Source organism: Artemia sp. Qi Xiang Cuo, chromosome 8 (assembly GCF_049724085.1).
Source record: "Artemia sp. Qi Xiang Cuo chromosome 8, ASM4972408v1, whole genome shotgun sequence".
NCBI lineage: Eukaryota > Metazoa > Arthropoda > Branchiopoda > Anostraca > Artemiidae > Artemia > Artemia sp. Qi Xiang Cuo.
The window spans coordinates 46,119,473-46,143,515 of NC_142801.1; the positions used below are offsets into that span (position 1 = coordinate 46,119,473).

Genomic DNA, 24,043 nt, shown 5'->3' on the forward strand with positions numbered 1-24,043 from the left:
GTAATATACATCAAACAAAGAGAATGTCCTTGTCTGGTGTTTCAAAATCAATTTTATTTATCATTTAGAGTTAGGAAATAAAACAATGTGTGAATGGAGGGTGGAATTGGTCTGCTCTGTGCTTCATTTTATTTCTGCTGGCAGTAATCAACAATGACTCGATGAAGCTATCCTTTTGAGCAGAAATTTCATTAAATGTCAGGCGACTGACGCCACAGACCTGGAAATTTGTAAAGTATTGTAGATTGTATTTGTAACATTGATACACCTTGCCATTATTGTCGTTGCTTCAGAAAATGTTCTTGTTTTTTCTGCTGATGTGAAGTAATGCAGACCTAATACAATTCTTAGCATATTATTTTGCAGTTTTTCCAGTTTGTCAAGTATTGTCTTGTCACATGAACCATAGGCAACTATTCCGTATTTGTGTACGGGAAGTTATTGGTTTCATGTGCCTTAGATAGAATTCCACCAATACCTTTGCAGACTTGGACCAATCTGTACTTCTAAGCCTTTTGAGAATTTATAGTCACGAAATCTAGCTCTTATTAGCCAATTAAGCGTAAGGTCTTCAGTTTAAACTGCTGTGTAGGGGGGGGGCTCCAGGTAATTTAGACTTGTCGTTAGGATACTAGCTGATATGTATAGAAAGACATTTGATATAGTTAAAGTTTTAGGGAAGGGATTATCGTCGCCGTTTGAAATTAGAAAAGGAGTAAAACAGGGTAGTAGTATTTCGCCTAGGTTGTTCACGTTGCATATAAATGATATTGTTGACCATTTTAAAAAGGAATGGGCCCCGACGGTGTCACTAGGGAACCTGACGTTATCTCTGTTGCTTTTTGCTGATGATGCGGTGTTGATAGGCAAGTCACCAGAGGAGCTCCAAATCTTATTGAGTATATTAGAAGAATATTTAGATAGAAAGAAACTAGTGTTGAATATCAAAAAGACTGAGACTGTGGTTTTTAGAGGAATTCGGTGAATAATGATGACCAAAAAGTAGAATTTTATTATATAAAGGTGAAAAAGTAAAAGAGAGCGAAAATTTTAAATATTTGGGAGTAACACTTTCAGCAAAAGGAGGATGGAAAGAGCAAGCAAAAGAGATGATTAAGAGAGGGAAAGCAGTTTCAGCTGCCATTTTGCGTAATTCAAGGCTTTCAAGTATAAAAGATATAAAAATGCATAAATATGTTTTTAATTCTAAAGTTTTGCCTGCTATCCATTACGGAGCTGAACTCTGGAGGCATGACACGGCACCACAATTGGAATCAATTCAGCTGCAACACTTTAAGAGATTAATTGGTCTTCACGTAACGACCCACAATCAGGCAATAAAAAGTGACCTAGGTATATTTTCGCTGAGAATGAGTAGATTAGCAAAGATGATCCGGTACTGGCTAAAAGTTCTAAGTCTGCCAGAAGATAGGTTAGCAAAAGCAGCTTATGTGGAGGTGCTAAGGTCGAACCGTGAAAGATCGTGGCCGTATCAAACAAAAAGTGTTTTAGATGGATTAGGATTAGGATCCTATATTTGGAATGGGTGGCTAGGACCCTCAGATCAGGGTGTGTCGTTTTTGGCTATGATTATAGAAAGAATAAAAAGACCAGGAAGTCCAAATGTGGACCCAGACAGTTAAAACATCTGAAACATTGAAGTTTTATTCCCATGTAAAAGAGATATTTAGATTTGAATATTATTTTAAACTAGGATTACCGGGGGAGACATTGAGGACTTGGTTTCGGATCCGAGCGAATTGCCTGCCACTAAAAAAATAGAACACGAGTATTTGAAAGAAAAAGGGTGGCCCCAGATGCAGATGCGGATTACTCTTGCCCCAGTTGTAACCTAGGTATTGAGGATGTGGCCCATTTTCTCACCGAGTGCCAGCAACTTTATCTATTAAGGTAAATTTTTTTTGTGGGTGGTAACTTGGTGTTCCCGGGGATCCTGAAAACGACTGTAAAAAGGACAATCAGGCAGTTATGTAAATATGTAAATGAAGCGTTGACATCAATGAGTGAAACTTGATATTTATGTTATTTTTCTTGTGGAGTGTAATTAAGAATACTATTCTGTATGGCCTGTTTTTTGGCTTATAATAAATTATTAAAAGCCTAATGAGATGTCTGTTGAATACATAATTTCTGTTAACTTGCGTTCTGGACAATTTCATATGCCCCTTCAAAGTCCATTAGGACCCCAGAAGATTTTTTTCCATTGCCACTTTTCTCACATCATTTCCAAGAATGATCCAATCTTTAGAGGTTTCAATCTTTGAGGAATCCTGCTGGAGAGTCTGGGCTAAGCTTCTTAGATACTTTGTTTATATACTTCACTTTATTTTTCTTCAATTCCAAAAATCACTCTAGGGTTTTCTGCGCCAGCTTTTCCATTTTTTTTCAAAGGTCGGTAACAGCAATTTAAATCTGCAAAATTTCGACAGTTTGGAGGTCAACTAATTTTTCCAATAGGTTTAATAATAATATCTTCCAGGATTCTGGGAAGAAATTTACTTTCCATGCAATGCTAGACATCTAACAGTAGTGTTTTGTAATTAGGTCCTGCTTCTACTAGCAATTCGGGAGAATTCTTCTTCAAGTCCTGGGTAGGAGTCAATATCTGTATTATTCAGATAGAATCTCAGTTCACTTTCTTTATAAGATGATGCCAAACTATTCTCGTGCTCCGTTTTCTCATACTTGTAAACTTTCGGGTGTGAACCAGTTGTTGGTGTTTTCAAAAGCTTCGATCAATGCTTCCGCTTTTTTCTGATTATTCCTAACATCGGCGTTGTACATTCTCAAATCTGGTGTATGGGCATTCTCAAAATAATTTTTTCCACCCATCTGATTTATAAAGTTGTGAACTCCTCAGGCAGCCAAGTTCAGATTAAGTTCTAGAGAGAAGTCAGATTTCGTTTTTATTTTAGCCTAACCGCTCATTTAAATTTTGTAAGGGACGTTTTTTTTTTTTTTTTTTTTTTTTTTAAATTGGAAAACGATTATAATTTGCGGCTGACTAATGCGGCTTCATTTTCGTTACGATCCTTTGTACTTTTTAATATCTTATGAGGGCAAATCTCATTTACTATCAATAGTGTGCAAACCAAGATATTTCCAGTTATGCGAATAATTTGCATATAAATAAAATGGCGTTCAAGACAAGTTCAGTACATGAAGTTTCATCGGACTGTCCTTTAGTAAAAGTGCTCTCATAGCTTTTTATAAAGTATGCGTTCCATTACAAAACTAACCTGTGAATAAGTATGGCTAATGCTCAGGCTTTATTCATCAAGATTATTTATTCTTTTCTTGAAAGTGCCTGGCATACTCTTTGATACAGGCAAAATGACCTATAAAAGTATTTTTTTTTTCAAAACAATATTCGAAGTGTCTCTCTCATTTTTGAAAACTGCTAGTTCTAAAAAACCCCAGGGACAAAGGAGTTAAGATACCAGGACCTCTCGCTACCCCAGCATGGTATTGGTCATTTCTATCAATATTAAAATTATTTTACAAATAATTATCAAAAACTAATTTACGATATGCAGTTGAACAAGCCCGATAACATGCAACGGATTATCACTCAAACAGAAAAGAGAATAATGGCAAGCCTTTGAGATTCTCAAACAGTTCGTGGTAACGGACTGTAAGTATGGAGCGAATCGGGCCCTATAGAAAGAGCAGATTTCCAGGCATGATTTAAAAAACGGCCAGTAATTAAATACAAAGAACCTGCTTTTTCAACTGAAACTAAGGAGCAACATTAAAAATTATAACGAACAGAAATAATTCCATATATGAGGGACGCCCCTTCCTCAACTCTCGCTTTTTACGCTAAAGTTTGACTTTTTGTCACAATTCTCTTAGAACGACTCCTGAAACACAAGGGCCGTTGAAGATGAACGAGAAGTATATTTAAAGAACAATCAGACTTTAGCGTAGAGAGCGAGGGTTGAGGAAGGAGTGGAGGATGGCCACCTTACATACGGAAAATTTTTTCTTCGTTTCAAGTTTTAATGTTGCTCCATAATTTCAGCTGAAAACACCTGTTTTTTTTTTAATTTAATCATAGCCAGCATTAATTGGTAAATTTTTATAAATTGCCACTCACATGGCTCGCAGCTTCCATCTCATATCACTACATCTAAAACGAAAATGCTTATCTGGCGATTTCGCTATTTTTCATAAAAGCGAAAAAAAAAGTTTTTAAATTTGTCATTTTTTTTTTTTTTTTTTTTTGCAGAATTAGAATGAGGAAAATATACAAAATTGGAGTGTAAATAAATTAGGATAATTTATTTAGAATTGTGCTGATGCTGTAGCTCTGACTCACGAAAATGTTTATTGGGAAGGGCAAAATGTAATTTTGAAAATCTAAGGGGGCAGGGGAAGGAAATAAAAGCTATTAGTTTTTCCCCAACCATTTTTAGTTCTTCGCCAAAAATGGCAAAAATCAATGAAAATACAAAACAAGGTATTTTTCAAAATCTAGCAAATGCCCTCTCCCTCAATTGACGCAACGAATTTAATGCAAAGTAGATATGATTAAGTTAGGTAGTCTCTAAAATAGAAACCATTTACATTGGATTGTGGCCTAAGGAGAGAGGGGGGGGGGATTTCATGGCACTGCCTTTAAACTAATTTGCCAAACTGTATATAAAATAAAGGAAGTTATAAGGGGAAATAATGAGAACTCTAATATTTAGAGAAGGCACAAGGGCTATCCACCTCACTCCCCTCCCCCCCCCCCTGTGCTAACGTTTAAGAGGTAGAGGTATTTAAACAATGAGGTATTACGCGTACTTTAAGGGCTAGCTGTACTCAGCTTGTTATTTCAAAGCTGAAAACTTTCTTTCCAGAACGAGCTACCTTTAGAGCCTTACAAGCAGAAAACACTCGATTATAAGACCCTAAAAAGCTTTTTCGGGGCACTAATTTGGAATGCAGACCAAGAACAATGGCGGAGTTACCAAAAAGCCCCTAAGCTACAATTATATCAAATAATACTCCCCAGACCTTAATTTGGTGCTTGATGCTGCGATGAGTTGTTAGTAGTAGTAGTAGTAGACCTTAATTTGGACCTTTGACCCACTTCTGAAAGTTTTTGTTCATTTAGCGCAGCTTTTGGTGTCAGAAAAATGCCACTGAACTAAAATTTTACCTTTGGAAATTAGCATTTTTTTTCAGATAATTCAAGAGTGTGCCCTTTGGATTTCCAGCAGGAGAAAAAGATTTTGTTCTCACGTAACCCCAACAGATATCCAAGAATTGCAAAATTATACAACGAAGAATGTAGTCACAAATATGCGCCAAGAATTATAGCAGCCAAAGAAAGGACATATGTCCAGTGGGGATATAATGAACATTATCCTCATACAAGATTAAAAGCCTAAAAACTTAATTAATATTATATGATACATGCATTATTGCAAAACCTATACAGATATAGGACGATGATTTAAAGTCACCCAAGGACAATTTAATCAAGCAGTTTTTGTTCTTGGCATGCAATAAGCTCCCCATTAGTGTTTGAAAGCTTGCGGATTGCTACTTTAAAATAGGAGACAAATTCCAATTCAACATTTCTCGTGAAATTTAACCAGGTTTCCCGAAGAGCCCCTATTTCCTTCTGAAGGACGGGTGGAAGCAACTAAAATTTGAAGAATTACATAGTTTCTGACAATTGGAAAACCTTGCCTGGACACATTTGTAGATTTAACTTGTGCTTTTTCAGTTACTATTCATGCTTTTAATGAATTGGCACAGGATGGCTGGCCTCCGGCCCCCCATTGCACTTCCTGGCTGAAGGGCCACGAAACGGAGATCAGCACCGCCGGTTTAGACCTTAGGGGTCTAGTGCCGTCATACTTACTATACTTTTAATGGATTACACAGATTGCCTTTGAGCAATTCCAATGTTAATTTCTAGGTTTGAGTACTTAGAAACAGCTTAATGCGTTTGATTGGAGCATTTGAAATAACCTTTTCTTGACAAAACTTGCTTCTTTTTCTATGTCGGTTTCAAACGCGTTAAATTTTATGAGAATACTCATTTAACATTTATTCCAAGCTGACCATTGAAACGAGTGATTATGCCATCTGTGGGCTATAAATTTTCCTCCCCTATACATGATGACCACTTAACACACAAACTGTCAGCCAACACTCTGATTATAACAAAAATACCTTCTAACACTTAACAGTAAAAACCCTATATGTTTCATATAGATCCTTCGGCTCGTTCCCTCCATATAGTAATTGTGACCTTAATTACTATAGTAACCAAAAGTAGACCAGTATGTTGGCAGAACAGACACATGGTCTTTGGTTTATCAGTTTTGGAGTTGGACTAGAGCTTTAAAATAAATCAGCTCTAATTTTTAGTTAAAAAATCTATGCAATATATTAATTACCACGTTCTACCTCAACCTGTATATTTCTGTATTTTTTCTAATATGTAGTAATTTATTTGAAAAAATAAAGAAAACTCAATGGCGCCCAGAAATTTTTTTATTTCAGAAGATAGTAGTTAGATTTTGGAAGTCTGAAAGTAATTGCAAACAAGTTAACAGAAGGTTTCTTGACTACCACACATACTACTTAATGTCACTTCCAAACTATGGATCAACTGCATTCTTTCGACAATAAAGATTTAAGACAAAGAGTGAATGAACCTTATCGGAAAAAAGCGAGCACTAGACATATAAGAATAGAAACATATAATATAATTAGTACTACATTAATGATAGCCATGATTAAACACTATAAAAAACATACACTAGAATAAAAAAGCTATAAAAAATGAAGAAAGAAAGCCCTATTTTGGCTTATCATTATCCAGACATGAGCTACATAAAAAAAAACACAGATAGCACGAGTATCCAACAAATTTAAATATTTTTCCCCAGCTCTGGCTACGAGTTACATTCTTCACATAGCAGAGCAAGGTAATAGATTCACAAGAATATACGATCAAACCAAATTTTTGAAATTCAGTTCTTTTATATATAGTCATTCTCGGAGATAATGCTGCCTATAACCACGGATGCCATGCTGGGTCCATAAGACATAACTTATCCTGCGTACTCGCTGCCGAAACTAAGCTTGAAACCTACGAAAATTTTCAATACATATAAATCAGGTAAACGGTATGTAAATGCTTAATAAAACAATATTTTGAAAATAAATTTCATTTCGCAATAAATATATAAAAATCTTAAGTATGTACATGCCCTTGGCAGTTTCTAGGGTAGGTTGAACATAATGCGATGTCGTACCTTAAAGAACAACCCAATCTCGTCTATTATAAACCTTTTTAATCTCTGTAGCCAAACCATTTAGATGTGATTGGGCGGTCTTGTCATAGCTTATAGAGTTAGGATAAGAGATCTGAAAAGGTTCTTTCAGATTCTGGTTCATTTATCGTTCAATCAAACATTTGTAACATACAAAATATACAAATATTTGGCAGAAATACAGTAAACGATAGAAAACTTAAAACCGGCACCTAATCACCGGAAATCTTAGAAAAAAACACATTTAACTTCCCTCTTTTTTTCCGAAAATAGTCAAATTCAATGAAACTTACATCATTAGAAAGTATAATTTTTTCTTCAATAAAACGTAGTAGAATTTTATTATTAAACTACAGAAAAGGAATCTTATTATTATTATTATTATTAGAATTTTATTTTTATTATTTTAATTTTATTTTATTATTTTATATTTTTATTTTTATATAATAAAATAATTTTATTTTATTATTATAGGATTTTATTATTAAACATCCCAAAAATTCTAGTAGCCTACCTTCTAGGAAAACTTAAAAATCAGGTCAAAGGAGACATCATTTGAGAAATTTGACAGTTTTGGGAGTTCCCTTCGGTACCACCCGCTTTGATTGACAACTTTTCCAAAACAGGGGACGTATTATCTACGCTATATGCGCATTCATAGACAGCACTTTGCGTAGTAAAGATTATATATTACTTTATTTTAAAGTAACCTCTCGTTAGCTTTACAAACTGTTGACACATTCAAGATCCCCTATAAATTTTTAACAAAATTTTGAGGAAATTTCATTTGAGTAGTTTGGTAGCTTTGGAAGTTCACTGTTGTGCAGGGAAAATTCTTTAGTGGGTTCTTTGTCTTTACGGCAATCAGCCAACACTGAGCAGGATTGCCAAAACTTTTAGGGACAAAAGTGTCCAAAACCTGTGCGCAAAAACATCTATAAGAAAAATCCCCAAGACGTTACCAAAGCTTAAAAGTAAAGTACAAATTAAAAGCAGTCGTATTTATAAAAAAAAGAAAATAAAGACATTTGGTTTTTGATTTGGAAAAGTGTCCAAAAAGTGTCCTTTTTTTCAAAAAGCTGCCTTTTTGACCCAATAGTGAGCCCGTGCCCCTCAGAGTGAAAAAGTGTCCAAAAGCCACTAAAAGTGTCCATTTGGCATCCCAGACGCTGAGGCTCACAAAACAATTTTTAAGGTATGTTAAATAATGGTATGTGTTTTCCACAGTTGAGGTCCATGGCTTTATCAGTAAGCAAGTATGCACGAGAAAAAGTATGCTAGTAGCCTACTAACTTAGACATTTATGTGACCAACTCAAACAAAACACGACCCTAAATATTTAGAGGCAAGATGCTTCAGCAAAAAAATAAACCGAAGTAGAATAGTCTGTTAAATTATTATTATTATTTTTTTTTTTTTGAAATGAGGAAAATAGAACAATGAAAGAATCTAAAATCATATTGTCTAAACGTATTACATTTTCCTCTGGCAACGGGTCAAGATCTAAGAAATTCCCCCAGAAGAAGAAGGAGGGAGACCAAAGACAAATCTTATTTAGACCCTGTTTTCTAGAAAGATTATCAATTTATACTCATATTTAATCGATTTTTAGGGCTCAGGGAGTAGAACAAAGCCCGAACTCCCCTTTATTAATGGTATCTCTGACAACATTTCAAGTAAACAATAGAAATTCTCATTACATCTTTAACAACAAATATAATTTATTTCCAATGTCCAGATGGCCATGATAGTCACCATCCAGCGACAATTATGTCTTTGGCTATTCAAGTGCCTTAATAGTAATTACACAAATATTAACAGAAAATATTAGCTACAAACTGTAGTTTACAAATGAGTGAATCTTCAAATTAATCTTTCATTTTCGGCGCTAACATCTTTTTTCAAGTACTGCAAAACAAAGGAGGAAAAGAGAGAGAGAGAGAGAGAGAGAGAGAGAGAGAGAGAGAGAGAGAGAGAGAGAGAGAGAGAGAGAGAGAGAGAGAGAGAGAGAGAGAGATTACATCTACACTTAGTTACCTTGTTATCGGTCCCATCGTAGTTCGACAAGGATTGAAGCCTGTTCATTATCTGACTAACAGCTTTTGATACTGTTGTAATTATTATTTCTGGATCCGTATCCTTCTCAGGTGGATATCCATCTTTATCAGTGCATCTCTGAAAACCAGAAAGAAATTACAGCCTTGAAGCTAATAACACACACGCACAAACACAGCCATGCATTGAAATGCGTGTGAAAAAGCCTTTGGCTTCTTTTTCTTCTTCTTCTTTCAGCTGGAACCCAACAAAGAGCAAACCACGACTGGGAACTCCTGCCGTCGGGCAGGAGTTCCGACGTGTATTCGCCTATTGACGTGTATTCGCCTATTTGACTACAGATTACAATGTCTACAAAAAGTTAATACTTATACAACCAATTGAACTAACAATGACATGGATATGGCTAAATGCATTTTGTATTTTCGCCTGTGAATCACATGTTATTGTTTCCAGCATTGTGTTATAGTCTAAAGACTTCCCATTCCATTTTGGGCGTCACGGTGAAACCGAGAAGTGCGTGAAACAGGCTCAGCTCCGTGTCGAACCGATTAGTTTCGAAAGTTCAACTTTAGTAAGCTCAATTTTCGGTGTTTTAATCAATTAAATAAAAAAGACACACAATTTAACCAAAAACTCCAATTACCATTAAGAATTAGCATAAAAATGTAAACGGAATTGTATTTGAGCACAAAGATATGTAGAATAGGCACGTACCCAGGAAGGGTTCCTTTGGAGCCGTCTCCCCAAAATATCAAGATTATCACAGTTTTACTTTGTTTTCTTGCACTCTGTGTGTATAATTTTAATCATTTTGGTTTTTCTATTATAGTACCCCCCCCCCCCAAGGGTCCTATTTCAGAAATTAATTACTGGGTACATGTCAAATGTATATTTTGAACGTTTGGCGAATGTTCGGTTCCAAGGAATTGAGTATTTCTTTGGGAGTGGTGAAAATCGGGAGGTCCAAAATTACACGAAGCTCAAAATATAAGCTTAGAGTATTTGAAGTTGCCATATCCTAAAGTAAATGTCGCTGCATGTTATGTTGGATCGATTGAAAAAAAGGCATTTAGAGTCTATCCTGTGTAAAACAATTCATTTGAAGAAACCTAGTGTTAAAGTGACGGTTTCACAGTTTAGCGATATATTTCGTCAGCAGCAATTCCTGTTAGAAAAAAAATTGTCAGGAAGCTTTATATTCACCACTTCTGTAGAACATTTATAGTCTAAAGCATAATATATATTCTGAAAACAATTTTATTTCTAGCTTTAATAGTTTGGTTGCTATTTAATAGGTTCAATTAAGGCCCAACCATCAAGGAAAGTCTGATATGGACAAAATAATTAAGTAACAGAACCCGCTTTCTAGGGTTATAATGGTTGAGATGGCTAGGACACGTTTTGTACATGAAGGATGACAGATTGCCAAAGATCGTCCTTTTCGGCCATCCATCTAGGGCCAAAAAAAAACCGTTCGTAAGAAAGGATTAAGGGAAAGTGGAACTTCTTGGGAGGAGGTAAACATGGAAGCGTTGAATAGACTGGGATGTAGAAGAGCGGGCGCAACTTTGTTGGCCAAAAATAGTCAAAACTAAGGTTAATCAGCTAATATAAATATGACTTCTGGTTGATGTGATTTTGCAGACAAATTTTTAATCGTTGATATTTTATTTTTTTATAAATAAACTGACCAATTTATAGAATATAATTTATTTGCGCTAAAAGCCCATAGGCCATGGCAAAAAAATATAAAAAAAAGAACAATTACAAAGAAATTGCACAAATCCTAACATAATCCTACAGAAATCTACTTCTATGATTCATCGCGAGACAAAGGACTCGTGCCAAACTTCTCATACCCATAAAACACTCATACGCACACACATTCACCAACCACTCAAAATTATAATCCCCCCTACCAAACACTTCCAGTCTCCAATCACCCAGCTCCTCACATTCACACATCAAGTGATACACGCTCTCGTCTAAACCTCCACACATAGGACAAAAATAAGGACCAGCCTTTGACTTCTCACTCCCCATAAACTTTCTTCTTTGGCCCAGTGGCAAACTATCAGCCCTCATTTCAATTAATAGCTTAATTTCAATTAGCGTATATCAGGGATATACGGTATATCCCTATTTTCTTGTGATATCCGGTCCGTTTTTAGGGATTGTACCAGGATTAATCTTATCTAATCTAATGCGCTTTTTTAAATCTTCTTCAACTGCCTATAACTATTTGTAATTAGCATGCGATGGGCTGCGATATATTATTGGGCCACATGAACAGGGTTGCCACCACGGTAAGTTCCTAAAATGCTAAAACTGGCCAAAATTGCGCGATACAAAACAGTTTTCGGTGCTACAGTGAAAATTTTTTTGGTGCGTGTCGCGGCTTGCACCGCTGCACTCGAATGGTCCGTTTAAGTGTACTTGGATAAATTTTCGGTCAATTTTTTCATCTTTTTATGTCTGGTTATTTCATACTTAAAACCAATCTTTAGAAACAAAAACGACAAAAAGGCGATCTCTGTTATATCAACTTTGCGCCAATCTTTAGAAACAAATACGGGAAAAAGGCGCTCCACGTCTTTTGTTAATTCCTCTGCCTTTTTTTCAAAATCTTCATTATTTGGTCAAAAAAAAAAAAAAAAAAAAAAAAAAAAAAAAAAAAAAAAAAAAGTAGCAAGGTATTGCTACTATTTGGTCATTCAGCGTAGCACGTGCTACAGTGCTAGACATGATGAAATAGTGCTAAAATAGCAAATTCATACTATAAGTGGCAACCCTGCACGAAAGACCTTGTAATGAAATGTACAGGTCAATAGTAATGATATGCTGCTGTATATACCCGATATAAGCTGAAGTAATTGTATTGACGAAGGACAGCAAGAGGAGGTCTCACCTTGCAAATACCTAACGACCTTCCGTACACTGTCATAAGGGAATTCTCAATGATTCGGGAACGGACATGAATCCCTATTTACTCATGTAAAGCAGTAAAGGAGGGATCTTATTACAGGTAACGTATACTGATGTCTGAGTAAATCCGTCTCTCCATTCTTCATATCTACGATAAGCTTTCGTAGACAAAACGAACTCACCCATGTGCGCTTATCATACCTTCGCTTATCAACATCTTCAGAGGAGGCAAATTTTCTGTCGACTTTGCTTAGTGCTGAATCCTGACAAGTTTAACTATGATCGCTACGTCCTTGATCGATAACGTTTTCTCTCCTCTTGATTTCTTGCACAATTCTCTACTAGTAAACGATCCATCGACGATTTTCCTGTCTTTTCGATACTCAATTCCAGGAAGATATAAAGTATATAAAGATGATACTCACTTTAGGCTAAGATACCTTTAAATAAGGCCAGGAGGAGCTAAGTAGATACCTCATATGATATTTTGACAAGCACAAGCCATAGTTTGACTCCTTTTAGGATTCTATTTTAAGACGAAAGGGTCGTAAAGAAGAGATAAACGAACTTAATAAAAGCCAGTGAAAAAAAAACAAAGAGAACTATACAAATATTTCGGTTATGACCTTCGCATGACCGTCTTCAGTGCAAATAATAAAAAAATACAGATAAAGATCAAAAGATAAAATAAAAACCAAACCTTAAAAACAAACACTGAAACGAAATAGGAAAACAGGCAAGATCAGGCTGATCTTGTCATGATTAGCCAGTGTGGTCTCAGAAATTATTTTCTATTTAAAGTCCTATTATCGATGTGTGCACTTTATCCCCTTGTGCTTAGAGGAACAAAAGATTTATACGCTCATGTCCAAGGATGACTGCAGGCGTTCTTAAAACTAGAGGAAGAAAAATAATGTCTGGGAATCTCACAACTCGACTAAGTCATCATCGAGTATTACAATTCGTCCAAAAAAATCGTTTGTATTTGATTCAGTCCCTCTATAGACCCCGTTTCTAAAAATACACTTTATTGCCACTTTCCTTATTTAAATGAGCTTTCAAAGGTTAAATTTAAAACGTTTTAAAAAACATAGCACATTAGGCGACAAAAGTAAGGTAACCTTTCTATGCCAGCCAATAACCTCATCTCTAAGCATGGCTCTCAAAATACTTTGAAGTTTGTATGGAGAGTAGCTTAAGCTTCTTGCGGCTGCTATCATTGCTGCAGTAAATGGACCGGAAACAGCTAATGGAGTTATAAACTCAGCCAGGTTTGGAGTTAATCTAAATGGTACAGGACGATTGCCTTCTAAGGACCCTGAAAAAAGAAGAGGAATATATTCATTTGTTTCAGTCTTATCAATTGTTCACACTAAGCGACGCATCACTTAGGATCACGGGGGGGGGGGAGGGAGGGGGTGAAGTCTATTTTAACAACATACAAAGTAAATCAGGACACATTAGAATTTTTCTCATTATTACTTTCTTGCTTTCTATATTTGTTTTCAGTTGGCGATGAAAAAAAAAAAAAAAAAAAAAAAAAACTGAAAAGAAAATTAAGGTTCAATATAATTTTCACAAAGAAATTAATATTAAAAATAAGACATGTTTCCCTTAGTTTGTATTTAATTTTTCTTTAATATTAGGCTTTGTTCAAGTTAGCTGAATTCATTCTTCCTTTGATTATTTTACCCTTGATGAAACTTGTAAATTTGTGTTTTGAAAATTAAATTTGTCCCAGTTCACTTAAGCTAGCGCAAGTGATCGATTTACATAAAGGTGGATCTCGGGGTGATCCAACTAGTTATCGGCCAATATTTTTACTATATGTAGTATAATTTTTTGAAAAGCTACATTTTCCCATCTACTTGTCTTTTTAGAAGCAAGATTTTTTTTTCCATGATTTTTAGCTAGGTTCCGAAGAAAGTATTCCACAGAGACTGTATATCCTTTTTTATTTTTCTACATTCAACTATTAATCTGGATTGATTCTTGTTGCTATATTTTTTAGACATCCAAAAACCTTTTGATTCGTTCGCCCGCCAAATGTATAATTTCTAAGTTATTTCACTGCGGTTTAAGAGGGGATGCTTGTACTTGGTTTAACACTTATTTGTCTAGAAGAGCGATCTCCGAGGATCCTCTTTTCCGCTCACCATCTGAAACTGAGTGTGGTGTTCTGCAAGGTTCAGTTCTGGGGCCAGTTCCATTCTTGATTTGTGTTAAGGGCCTTATTGTTGCGGTGATAAACCAAAAACCAACAGCTTGTTGTCTTCTATACCACCTCAAAACTTCCCACACAATAAAAATATAGATTGCCTTATTATGGACTAGGAAGTTCTAGTTGCTTTCGCTGACGACAGAGCCCTCGGCACTGATTTCAGAACCGAGCCTGATAAGGTTGACCATCTTTCAAGGGGTTCTCTTGGTAGACCTGGAGACCAGTGTGTCCGGTTTCTCGTTCTTTTCTTGATGAATATCGCTAATTAATGCATCAGATTATTCTAATTAAAACGAAGACATCTAGAAGTAACGGAATTCTTAGGGAACCTATATACAATTTCCTGAGAAAAATTCTGTTTCATTGTTTATTCTGTCGAGTCTCTTGTTGCCTTACTATGTGAATGTCAAAACTTTCTTCCTTCCTGAAACCAGTTTCCATGTATACGTTAGTGCAAGGGACCTTCTCCCTGAAGCAAATCCTTCTGCTACTAAGTCATTGCTCGGTTAGAAGTCACTTTATATTTTCTCACATATGTCTTTCGCTTTTTTTTCAATTATAATGCCCCTGCGGTCCTCAGAATTCTTCCATCTCTAGTTTCTGATCAACCTTCATATCATCTTCGCAATTTAGGCAACATTTCATTCCCATTGTGCAGTCATTCAGATCAGATTTTAATCCTCTGACCGCCAGTCATGCTACCTGTACTGCTCTGCCTAAGTCAGCTAGAGAGCGTAACTCCTTTGGTACCTTCAAACAAATTGAGAAAATGACGTCTAAATGATTCTTTTTCTCTTGTTGTTGTTTTTTTATGCTCGCCCTGCTCCTGGAGTAAATGTCTCTGGGCCATGCAGGAAACGTGTTTATTACGCATGCACCTCACCGTGGCTAGGCTTACGGTGGGCTATAAGTAGTAGACGACGATCCATAATTATTTTTAGTTAATGTGGATTTTTTATTTTGTTGTAAACAACAATAATACGAAGAACAATAGGGAAATCTTTTTGTAAGACAGTGAAGATAATTTGAATGAATATTTTGGCCATATGTCCATGGGCTGTCCTCAGCAAGACAAAAATATATGAAAGAAAAAAGACTCACAGCAACATGCGACCAATCAAACCAAAAAAGTGAAAATTTGAAAGCAGTCCTAGCATCGTTACTTCAGCGAAGTTCAACCAGGACTGATCTTCGCTGAAGTAAGGATGCTGGGACTGTTTTGGATATTTTCACTTTTTGGGTTTTATTGGTCGCATGTTGCTGTGAGCCTTTTTTCTTTTATATATTTTTTTCTTTCAGAGGACGGCCCTTGGACATAGGGCCGAAATATTCATTCAAATTATCTCCACTGTCTTACAAAAAGATTTCCCTTTTGTTCTTCGTATTATTGTTGTTTGTTATGGAAAGGCAGTGTGGTCTTCGTCGCTATTTTTATTTTGTTGTATTTTCCCTTCTCTCTATCTCCCTGAATTCTCGGCCAGAGAGCCTTGCAGGGGAAATATGATGGTAAATATTCCTCTTTTCGTTCATATTTTTCGCATGAACTATGAGCTGTGTGTACAACTTGTCGATTTTTTCCTTTAAACACCCTACAAAATGGAAATTTCCGGAATAGTATATTAGTAAATAAGAATACATATAAGAAGCTCTTAGCTGCTACCAGAATAATTTCTAAGATAATCAAACTCGAAGAAATATTCTGTTACAACAGGGGTAAAATGAACCTCTATATCATATTATTCGTTTTCGATAGATTTGCGAAACACAAAGACAACAGGTATATGATAAAAATGTCAAACTGAGCAATATCTTGGTAACCGAAAGATTTGGTACTTGTGCTAGTCTGTCTTCATTTTCTTCCAAAAATGTCTTCCAGTATGCTGCCTGTCAAAGGCAAGCTTATTGAAAACATTTGATCTTTACAAAAGAAATTCAAGAAAATTAAAAAATACGGCAATACTGTCTTCTAACATACATCACTATCATTAAGGCAAGTCTAATTCCCAACTCTATTTTTACCATCGCAGCATAAGCCCCTTAGAAATCTGTATTATATGCTTTTTATCTGTTGTAAAACGCTACAGTTAAGCAACTCCAACGCAGATGATACAATCCTCACATAAATGTAAAATAGGTTCTGTCTATCAAGAAAATAGCCGCAGCACGCGCCTAAATGACTATACACCTTCAAGTTCTAGTGGATGTTCTCATCCCCCATAAGTATTTCAAATATTCTAAGGAGGTAAAGGAGTGCCACAGAAAATGCACAGGGGAGAGCATACTAAGCACAATCAATACGAAAGAAATTCAAAATGAACTTTGAAAAATCAAGAGAATGTAAAAATCCAAAATGAACTTTGAAACATCAAGAGAATGTAACTGTGACAAGGTAAATCATAACAAAACACTACTGAAATATTCCAACTCTTGCATTTCTACGAAAGAAATCCAAAAATAAACTTTGAAAAATTAAGAGAATGTAACTGTGACAAAGTAAACCACGACAAAACAGTACTGAAATATTCCAACTCTTGCATTTCAACGAAAGAAATCCAAAATGAACCTTGAAAAATCAAGAGAATGTAACTGTGACAAGGTAAACCATAACAAAGCACTACTGAAATATTCCAACTCTTGAATTTCAACGAAAGAAATCCAAAATGAACTTTGAAAAATCAAGGGAATGTAACTGTGACAAGGTAAACCACTATAAAACAGTACTGAAATATTTCAACTCTTGCATTTCAAGGAAAGAAATCCAAAATGAACTTTGAAAAATCAAGAGAATGTAACTGTGACAAGGTAAACCACGACAAAACACTACTGAAATATTTCAACTCTTGCATTTCAAGGAAAGTAATTCAAAATGAACTTGGAAAAATCAAGGGAATGTAACTGTGACAAGGTAAACCACTATAAAACATTACTGAAATATTCAAACTCTTGTATTTCATGAAAGAAATTCAAAATGAACTTTGAAAAATCAAGAGAATGTAACTGTGACAAGGTAAAGCACAACAAAACACTATTGAAATATTCTAACTCTTGCATTTCAACGAAAGAAATTCAAAATGAACTTTGAAAAATCAAGAGAATGTAAAAATCCAAGCACCAATTAAGTGCCGAAAATGAAACTATACGAAATTATTTACTTTTTAGAACTAAATCAAATATAAACTTTTTTTTTTATAAAAAAAAGCTAAAGAGCGATTAAAGCAGGTGAAAGTTATCCAATATTATGATTAGAAAAAGAATCCCCCTAATGTGATTATGAGAACAGTAAAAAGGCTACTTACTCACAAGTACCACATGTTTTAACGAACATAAATTGTGAGGTAGGATAAAGTAAATTAAGCCAGAAGAGGGGACAGCGAGTGTAAAATTTTGAAACCTATAAGTTTGCGAACCATTAAACGATTAGTTGCTAAGGAAAAACAGATAAGATAAAATAAACCCAGTAAAACAGATAAGAAAAATGATACTGATGAGAGAAGAATAGATAAGACAAGAACAGAATAAGAACAGAAGAGAGAAAAGAACAGATAACGAAAAATAGGTAAACACTTAAAATAACAAGCTTACCGGTCTCATCGTCAATATCCCACTTGAAATACGACACATTTAACAATCCTGAATCTTGGTGGACGTACATCATGTCTGGGTTTAGACGAGTCAGATGAAATACGTATTCGCCAAAGTCAATCAATGCTAGTTGCACGGTAAACTACAATAAGAAATAGGGGCAATAGCTATAATTCTTCTTATAAAGGAAACAAAAGCGATGCATGTAGTCGTACTCGCACAGCTCTAATTGTCCTGCCATTGAATTAATAAAAAAGGAATACAAATTTAGAAAAAAAAGAAAACCAGCCAGGTAAAGCATAGGTCTTTCCCTAATCATCTGAATGGTAGATTAAATAAAATCTGGATAAATTACTTTATATTTTTTAAATTTCTCATTTATCTTCCACCTTGGGAAAAATCCTATTTCGTTTGAGTAATTTAGGCTTTTCCGATATAATTCTATATCTTGAGGTGCGACATGGGATGCTCTCACGTATCGCTTATGCGCGTTTCTCCCCAGATCATCATCTTATCCAATTTCATGCATTATATTGTGGATTTTTATCTTATTTTCTTTTCATTGTTTTACTCCACTATTATTTACAATTCTATTGTGTGGGATACAAACAGATAAATAAGTTAATATTCTTCTCCTTTTCAGTCTACTAAATGATCTTATAATGGCACTTAACATTTTAAGGGTCTGCAACATTAATTTATGGGGATTTCGCCCTTAGACACCACTTGCTGGAAGTGAATATGATCCCTGAGCATCTGAAACTCTTCACCTAGGGCTATAAAGTGGAGAAGCTTTAAAAAATTACCTATAGGGAAATATTTTTTTTAAAGATCAAAAATAAATAATTTTTTATTGAAAGTTTAAGTTTCACTGAAATTTATTCAAGGAGAATCGATACTTCGGTAGCCGTGATCATATTTAAATACCGTTATTTTAAAGTTATTGAGGTGATAAACAAAGGAAAATGTAAGGATTCAACAATCAAACTGAAAACAAAATTTTAAAGTCATTTGTAAACTAAACAATACATTTATTATTTTATTATTATATATAATTTAGATTTATTAGATTTATTTATTAGTTATTAGATAATTTATTTATTATTATTAGATAATTTATTAGATTTATTTTATTATTATATATTATTATACAATATTTATTATTACATATTAACATAATAATTTATTAGATAAGATATTGCAGCAAATGCTACAGTCTTCTGGAAACATAACTTCCTGTCAGAGTAATAGTGATCTAAATCATTTAATTTTTTTACGGTTTGGGTTCCAAAGTTTTTACATTGCATTGATTATGTATGGACCCATTGAAAATTAGCCTCTCGATTGATTACTGATCTTACACAATTAAAACGAGGTCAGTGAGTCAATTTTAGTCACTTGTATTCTGGAGTCTCAGTTCAGAAAAGTACTTTGTCCGATCTGATGCAATAGGATGCCAAACCCTTAACCCAGCAAATGATAGTAATGACAGAAGTCTCAGCAAAATTCAGTATAGACGAGGGGAAAGCGGATCCAAGGTGGTTCCAAGTGGGTCAAAGAATGGATCATGGGTTGAAAAGTTTGATGTAACAGCAAAAGGCATCAATTCTGTCATAAAAAAGAATTTGTCGAAGAGAGAAATGTAGACCAAGGATCAAAGCATCGTTATTTGGTTGTCATTTAGCTTAATATTGCCAAACGTAAAAATGACAACACTGAACAAGAACATGAGCCCATAGATACAGCTTCATAATTATATCAATTATATAACCCTTACAACTACATATACTTTACTTTAACTTCTAGCAAACTTGCGTCAGAGCCACTTCAAGACCATTTCCTACGGTAAAAAAAGCTGAACAGACAGGCTAGTAAGCAACCCCCACATATTGACAAATACAACGTTAAGAGACGAACTGGAACAAATCCATAAACAAACAATCGGAGGAGACAATTTAAACAGAAGGCTCATTAATATTTTTAATTTGTGTACTAACAATCTGCTGGTATATGTGTCTAAATTTCCTGAGTTTTTATGTACTAGAATATGGTTTCAATTAAACTGACTTCTAAAAATCATCTAGGGTTTGATGGCAAAAAAACTTTCTTAATATCTAGAGAAACTAGTTTCGTCATTGTAAGAAACCACCAATAAATCAAGCACCTCGAACCTCAATGCTCTGCGACCCCCTCCCCGCCCCCCCCCCCCAAAAAAAAGGATTGACCATATTGACTTCTGAAAGACTGATATTGTCTTATATCAGCATTTCAGAAGCCAATAATATTGTCTTATTTTCACACAACACCACAGCAGCAACTTGTACAGCTGACAGGACAAGTGGGCAAAGTATAGTAGTGGCAAAGGATTTTTTTTGTTTTTATAACAAAATAGCATTTGATATTTTTTCTTTGTGTTGTGACATATAACACGATCACAAAACAAACAGCATTTGTTACAAGTCACATTTCCTAGCTTTAAATTTCTTTTCAGACCATTTTCAGTCTACAGCAAGGTTTAGAGAGAAACCAACAGATACAAGAGCCTTTATTTAAAAAATCAGTTCTTGACTACCCCCCCCCCCCAACTAATTAGGCGTTGCATAAAACTAATCGAAAGGTGTTACTAAATTAGTAAGTGTAATTAGAGGAGCTCACCATTTTTCTAAAAGACCAATATGCAGTCGGCGATGGAAAAGTTGCAGCAGCCCAATCAGAAATCAAAGATTTAGGCACCATCACATTCTGAACTTCTTTAAATATATCCTTCAATAGTTGGTGATTAGCTTGAGCAGCCCTTGCTTGAACAGTTGCAAGCTTTTCATAATACTTAGTAATGGGCGTGTCATGTTCAATACCTCGTTTTGCACTTCGTTGTCTATAAATGTCCAGGAGCGACAATGAGCTGGGGTTATCTTCAACAAGTCGCATTTGGGGAGAGATAGCTACAACTCGTGGTATTGTAAAATGAAGGAGACGCCTTGATGTTTCCTGATAAAATAAATACAATAAAGCATCAATACAAAATAGTCACGGTCTTCTTCAATCAAATGCTTCTCATCAACTTTCTTAAAGATAAAATAGGAACAAATGCTGTCTAAACGTATAGCGAGGTGTACAACATTTTCTCGCAAGAGAACGAAAGCTTTAAATGTTTATTGTTTATGTTACAAAGTTAAAAAAAAATTTAATTAGAACATTAAGAGATCATTAGAAAACATGATATTTATAACCTTCTTCATCGATGTATACCTGAAAATATACCTTCTTCCTCGCTAAGAAGTTAAGGCAGTAGCCTTCAAAGCCATGTTCAGCCCCCTTCTCTACCTCACGGATTTTCAAGCTAAGGCAATATTGAAAATTCTATAACAAAATAGTATCAATTTTCGAAATAACGTCCTCTCGCTTATTGATCGATAATTTCCACTAGTATATTTACGGTTTCTAGATATAACTAATTAAATGCTTCGGTAGATTGCAAAATTCTAATATTAAACTTCTCCTTTTTGAGGAAGGAGAATCAAGCCCATCCCGATACAGGCACGTACGCAGGAATTTTTTTCGGGGGGGGGGCAAATCCTTCAAACCCATTATTCTGTGAGAAAAATCAGAAAATTATGGGAAAATTAAAAAAAATCGTGAGATTTCGGGGGGGGGGGGGGCCCGGAGGCCCTTCCTACGTACGTCCCTGTCCCGATACCATTCTGTAAGTTAACCTCATAATTGTGTTTTTGTTCTTACAAGCTAAAATTATTTTTTTCTAATAATCTGCTATCCTTAACGCATTTTGAAATCCAAAAGTGAAAATCTGCATTGAAAATAGTTTTTCTGTAAAAGTAGTATTTTTAGACGTAGTCTCAGGTCATTTGGACAAACGCCACGAAAACAATAATAGTGCGCTACAGGTGGTTATACTGCCCACCTCTTCCTGTATAAAGAAATATAAAGCTTCCAATATAAACCTAAATTTGTTAGAACAAAAATTTCTATTTTTTTTTCTTTTGACATAGAAGTTTGTTGGACTTTTATTTGAATTTATAAATCCGCAAATAACCAAATGATGGGAGGGGGAGGAGAGAAATCTTCCAAAAGACATCTCTAGTAGCATTAAAGGCACATGCAATTAAAAATGGACTTTTAGTTTTAGATCGCTCACCCAGGAAAAATCATCTTTCACCTGCCCCCCCCCCCCCATTATATAATAATTGACTCCAAGTACTTAAATATGCGCAATTAACCGAATAAAACACGCAGGTTTTCTCAGCTGTTACGTATGTCAGCCAAATAAGAGGTATAACTTTCATTCCTTTTTTTCTAATCCTGATTTAAAACTCAAACAAGCTTGGTTTTGTAAACAGCAGCGACTGTAAAATAGGGAAGACACTTTGCAGGTTTCCTATCAATTTTCACAATTAAGGCGTCATAGAATTTGTAAATACAAAATTGAATATCATATTCCTATCGAGTGTGTTTTTGTGTGAGGCCAGCTTCCCTCAAACAATGGTGCCTTTTCCCCTTATTAACGCATAAGATAAATTCAAAACTGATGCTTACATCCATGTATTGAAACGATTTCATGGCTTTCCGTCTGCAGATTCACTTTCGAAAGGTATTTCAAATTAATTTGCTTGTTATATTAAAGTTAATTACTAGAATTTTAATAGAAATAAATATAAGAATTTCTTACTTGGGTTTACTGATATTTCGTTTTACTCTTCATTTGCCTTGGAAGTTGAAATAATTACTGCACTATAACGATATACATTTTAAAATAACTTTGTTTCGCTATTTTTATCATTGATTTTTTTAATATTTTTCAAGCCCTTAAATGCAAAAATACGAAAAGTCAAACGTTTACCAATAAGTATGGTCAAAGATGCGTGATTAGTTCTTTGTTGTTTTTTTCCCACGGGTGATCTTATCAAAATAAAATTGTCCTGGAATATCGGGAGAGGACTCATTCGAACGCAGACTGTGAGGGCTCATTTGAAGGCTCTTTACAATAAAGTTTGACTTTTTGACTCCCATACTCAAATAAGATGTGCTTAAAGACAAGAGCAATAGGATTGGGGGAAAAATATTTTTTCTTTATTCGTGAGATATCAAGGAGGCACACTTGTGCCTCTATAAAGAGGCGACCCCCCACAATGTTAAGTGATTTCAGGTCCTAGAGGTCGAAGAGAGACGGCAGTAATCGCATTTTGTAGCCTAAGCTAAAACTAAGAAACTTGCAAAATTTCATCCTCCTCTAACTGTATGTTCATAGGGTATACTGGGCCGGAAGTTTCGACTCTCCCACGATAGCTCCCCTTTCGCGTTGTACGAACGGGATTAAATTTAGATGTTAAGATTTTCTATGGCACTTGATATTATACTAGAACTCTAAATATGATATCTCATTCCCTTTTTTAAAAAAACCAAATATAGACAATTAAAATTCATGATCATTTCTTTTTTTTTCTTAGCCACGCCTACAGGCCACAGTTGGCAACGGATCCGCTTGAATGAGGACTCATTCGAAGCAGAATTCGACCTGTTAGGGCCTTTTGATAATTTCAGACCGAAAAAATTATCCCCCGAATTTACATTTACGAAAAACCTTAGTTTTTTTCAAATAATACAGATAAACAGGTTAGACATGCTTTGTTATGAAAACATCTGCGCGTCAATTTTCATAACAAAGCATGTCTAACCTGTTTATGTGGATTATTTGAAAAAAAAACTACGTTTTCTAAAGAGTTAAAGAGGCTGAGTTACAAGGTCAACCCTTAAAACGTACAGGGATTAGGAGGCATAGTTGGGGGGCTGTTAAAGAGGCTGAGTCACAAGTTCGAACCTTAAAACGTACAGGGATTAGGAGGCACCCTGTACGACGTGATTTGAGTATTCAGGAATTAAAAGCCTTAACACAAGAATGTTCAAGAGCGGGAGGTTTGGGGGCGGCAGCCCCCAACTT

The 24,043-nt window shown here is 35.1% G+C and overlaps 1 protein-coding gene across 1 annotated transcript in view; it reads right to left on the minus strand.

The window, feature by feature from the left end:
- Positions 1 to 6,501: 6,501 nt before the first annotated feature.
- Nipped-A (Transcription-associated protein Nipped-A) overlaps positions 6,502 to 24,043 on the minus strand; it is a 178,121-nt gene continuing 160,579 nt past the window's right edge. The window contains exons 35-39 of the mRNA XM_089093494.1: positions 20,746 to 21,078; positions 18,091 to 18,232; positions 13,409 to 13,605; positions 9,342 to 9,479; positions 6,502 to 7,120 (exon numbers count right to left, since the gene is read on the minus strand). Coding sequence (XP_088949620.1) covers positions 7,043 to 7,120; positions 9,342 to 9,479; positions 13,409 to 13,605; positions 18,091 to 18,232; positions 20,746 to 21,078 — 888 coding nt within the window. The 3' untranslated portion in view covers positions 6,502 to 7,042. The remainder of the gene's footprint in view (positions 7,121 to 9,341; positions 9,480 to 13,408; positions 13,606 to 18,090; positions 18,233 to 20,745; positions 21,079 to 24,043) is intronic.